Below are 3,623 nucleotides of genomic sequence, written 5' to 3'. Positions count from 1 at the left end.
GTTTATATGTGGAGAAAAGGGAGAAGAGGAAGAAAAATGTGCAAGAAAAAATATTCCTGGTCCCTTTGACACAGGATGTGTCCCCTGGTGACTCCAGGAGAGGTAAGGATCCTGTAGGAACCAATACACCCAGGCCCTTTCTCCCTGCTGTCCTAAATGCACTAAGGACCTGGAAACTGACCCAGCAAAGCTGCAGGGAAAAAAGTCTTAGCTGTCCTTTCACCTCAATACTGACACCCTATTTTGGAAGGATCTGCCTACTTCTGGTCAAACTTGTGTTTCTAAAAGCCTGAAGAAAGTCCCAGATCCCTGAAACAACGCTCATGCTCACAGTATTAACACAAAGTAATGTACATTTTGGGGTGGAGGCAAGGGGTGGACAGAGGAAGCCCTGGCTTATGCGCAGGGCTCACCGAGAACCTGTCAACAAGGATGCATTCTCTGATCTGTGTGGCGACGGGCAGGCAGGTCATTGCCAGATAGTTCTTAAATGCTGATAAACATTTAAACTGCTAAAAAGAAAATGAGGCTGGCCTACTCTCATAGCTTTTAGTTTCAGATTGTAAGATGTGGTCCTGACGGAGCCTTGCTTCAGCGAACTGTGGCCGCCTTTCAAAGTGGACTGTGCTTTGAGGCTACCAGTCCCTGGGACTCCGTCTGAGGGAGTGGGAGGTGTGGGGTGGTGGGGAAGAGACCGGTGACTGGTGGGAGTTGGTAGATACACGGGAGGATGTTAGAGGTGTGCTACTCAGTGTCAGGAGCTCCCCAAGGGCAGTGCCTGCTCATTAACAGGCCTCCCCTGTCTCCCTGTTCCCCTCCCCAACCAGTGCTCCTGGAACCACCCCCAGTGAGCCACTTACACTAAAAGCCTCATCTCAGGATCTGTTCCTGGGGGGTGAGCCTAAGACAGGGTCTCCGCTAGTAACTCCTAGTGCTGCCTGGTAATGAGGACCCCTGGGAAAACCAGAGATGGGACAAGCCCCGCGGGAAGTGGAGAGAGGGAGCTGTGACTCTGGGCGGTGGTGGCCCCTCACGGGGAACAGGGGAGGGGCACTTGGGAGCAGAAGAGCTGGAGTTCTGTTGAGCACCTGCTGAGTTGGAAGAGCCTGTGGGACCCCCAAGAGGAATGGAATATAAGGACCTGAGCCCTGAAAGGGGGAGAGGTAGAGAGTCCAGCAAGGAAGGTAGGAGATGTGGGAGCACAACCAGGGGAGCAGGGGTCTCTGACTCTCCAGACTGGGGAGGAGGCCATTGCAAATTGCATGTACTCCCCTACACACACACACACACACACACACACACACAAATACATGCACTAAACATTCAAAGACATTCTAGAATTTTTGAGATTCCCAGATTCCATCAATAATTGTTCAGTCAGTCTGGCCAGCATGGCTCAGTGGTTGAGCATCGACCTATGAACCGGGAGGTCACAATTCAATTCCCAGTCAGGGCACGTGCCAAGGTTGTGGTCTCGATCCCCTGTGAAGAGCATGCAGGAGGCAGCCGACGAATGATTCTCTCGCATCATTAATGTTTCTATCTCTTTCTCTCTCCCTTCCTCTATGAAATCAATAAAAATATATTTTAAATAATAATAATAATATGGTGACCCCGTATTAAGCTGGGGTCATTGTGATAGGAGGTGGGGCAGAGGAGAGACTGCAAGGCCGGGGGTGGTCACTGTCTGGTCCAGGCTAGAGCTGGTGAGGCTGGCCAGGCCTGGCCAGGAGGCAGAGGAGAGAGCCAGGTCAGGCTGTGCCTCCTTCAGCCCTCGAACCTCAGTTTTCTCATCTGCAAGATGGGGGGATGGCACGCAGAGGGTTATTTTAGTCTCTGCTCCTGCCTCTTAAAGGAGGTGGGGATGCGGTAGGAAGGGGCAGGGATGGAGAACCGGCTCCTGGCAGCAGTGGGCCCACGTCAGCCACAGGCAGCTCATGACAAGAGCTGAAACAGTAACAGTGGCAGCATCACTCACACCGCCCAGGCTGTCCCGACTTCTCCATGGATGTTAATGCACCTAACCCCACAGCCAGCCCGCCTCTGCATTGGAGATGTGGAGTCGGGGGCAGAGGGAGGTTAGGCAACTTGTCCAAGGATCGCAGCTGAGGGGAAGGGGAATTCGAACCTAGGCCACAACTGTCTCCAGGGCCCATGCCCTGTCCGTTCTCATTTTCACGGCCACATGGCCCTGAGAGCACCCGCCCCATCCCACCCTCTCACATGAGATTAGGGCTGGCCCAAGAAAATGAGTCTCCTTCCCTGCCACCCTCAACCACCCTTGTTTGGGCTTCCCCATCACTGCCCTGGACGCCTCTTTCCTGCTCTCATGGGGAAAGTCGGGGAGCCCCCTCAGGGCCTTCGAAAAGAAAAAAAAGAAATCAATAAAAATATTTTTAAATAATAATAATTATTATTATTTTATTATTATTATTACTGTTCAGTCATCCTACAACTGACCTCCCAGCAGTCTACCCTGATCCAGAGGGGGGATCTTGATGGGTATTAAGGGCCTCAGAGGGTCTCAGGTGTCCTCCTCCCTCTCCCCCTGGACTCCCAGGTCTTACCAATTAAAGTTCCCAGGTGGACATTGAGGCCCTGCACGAGGTTGGAGACGCTCAGACACAGCTGTGACAAGACAGAGGAGCCTGGGTTAGGGCGGCACTCGGGGCTGGAGGAGGCAAGTGGGGAGGATCTAGGGTCCCAGTCTGGAAGCCTCTCCAAACTGGACCCCAAGGCTTGGAATCCCTTCCTTCCTCCACCACCAGTGGGCATCTTCGGGCACCTCATGTGAGCACCGGGGAGTCAGAGGGGAAGCTGGGGCCCCTGGGCACCAAGGAAAGAACAGGACTGTAGAGGACAGCAGAGGTGGCCAGAGCAGGGCCTGGGCAATTGAGGCAGGGAGCCTGCTGCATAGAGGACCAACTGGTGGAAGGATGCTACCCATGGTGGAGGCAGGCCAGGGAGACCAGTGTTCTCCTGGGCAGACTGGGCAGCCAGTGTTCTCCTGGCCAGCGTGGCTCAGTGGTTAAGCATCGACCTATGAACCGGGAGGTCACAATTCAATTCCCAGTCAGGGCACGTGCCAAGGTTGTGGTCTCGATCCCCTGTGAAGAGCATGCAGGAGGCAGCCGACGAATGATTCTCTCGCATCATTAATGTTTCTATCTCTTTCTCTCTCCCTTCCTCTATGAAATCAATAAAAATATATTTTAAATAATAATAATAATATGGTGACCCCGTATTAAGCTGGGGTCATTGTGATAGGAGGTGGGGCAGAGGAGAGACTGCAAGGCCGGGGGTGGTCACTGTCTGGTCCAGGCTAGAGCTGGTGAGGCTGGCCAGGCCTGGCCAGGAGGCAGAGGAGAGAGCCAGGTCAGGCTGTGCCTCCTTCAGCCCTCGAACCTCAGTTTTCTCATCTGCAAGATGGGGGGATGGCACGCAGAGGGTTATTTTAGTCTCTGCTCCTGCCTCTTAAAGGAGGTGGGGATGCGGTAGGAAGGGGCAGGGATGGAGAACCGGCTCCTGGCAGCAGTGGGCCCACGTCAGCCACAGGCAGCTCATGACAAGAGCTGAAACAGTAACAGTGGCAGCATCACTCACACCGCCCAGGCTGTCCCCAC

The 3,623-nt window shown here is 53.8% G+C and overlaps 1 protein-coding gene across 1 annotated transcript in view; it reads right to left on the bottom strand.

The window, feature by feature from the left end:
• BPIFB2 (BPI fold containing family B member 2) overlaps positions 1 to 3,623 on the bottom strand; it is an 18,091-nt gene that overhangs the window by 6,664 nt on the left and 7,804 nt on the right. Inside the window, exon 7 of the mRNA XM_015566655.1 lies at positions 2,568 to 2,628. Within this exon, the coding sequence (XP_015422141.1) occupies positions 2,568 to 2,628 (61 nt within the window). The remainder of the gene's footprint in view (positions 1 to 2,567; positions 2,629 to 3,623) is intronic.

Source organism: Myotis davidii, unplaced genomic scaffold (assembly GCF_000327345.1).
Source record: "Myotis davidii unplaced genomic scaffold, ASM32734v1 scaffold562, whole genome shotgun sequence".
In the NCBI taxonomy this organism is placed as follows: Eukaryota; Metazoa; Chordata; class Mammalia; order Chiroptera; family Vespertilionidae; genus Myotis; species Myotis davidii.
Note: the sequence above shows the minus strand (reverse complement) of the source record. Positions and strands in the feature narration are given on the sequence as shown.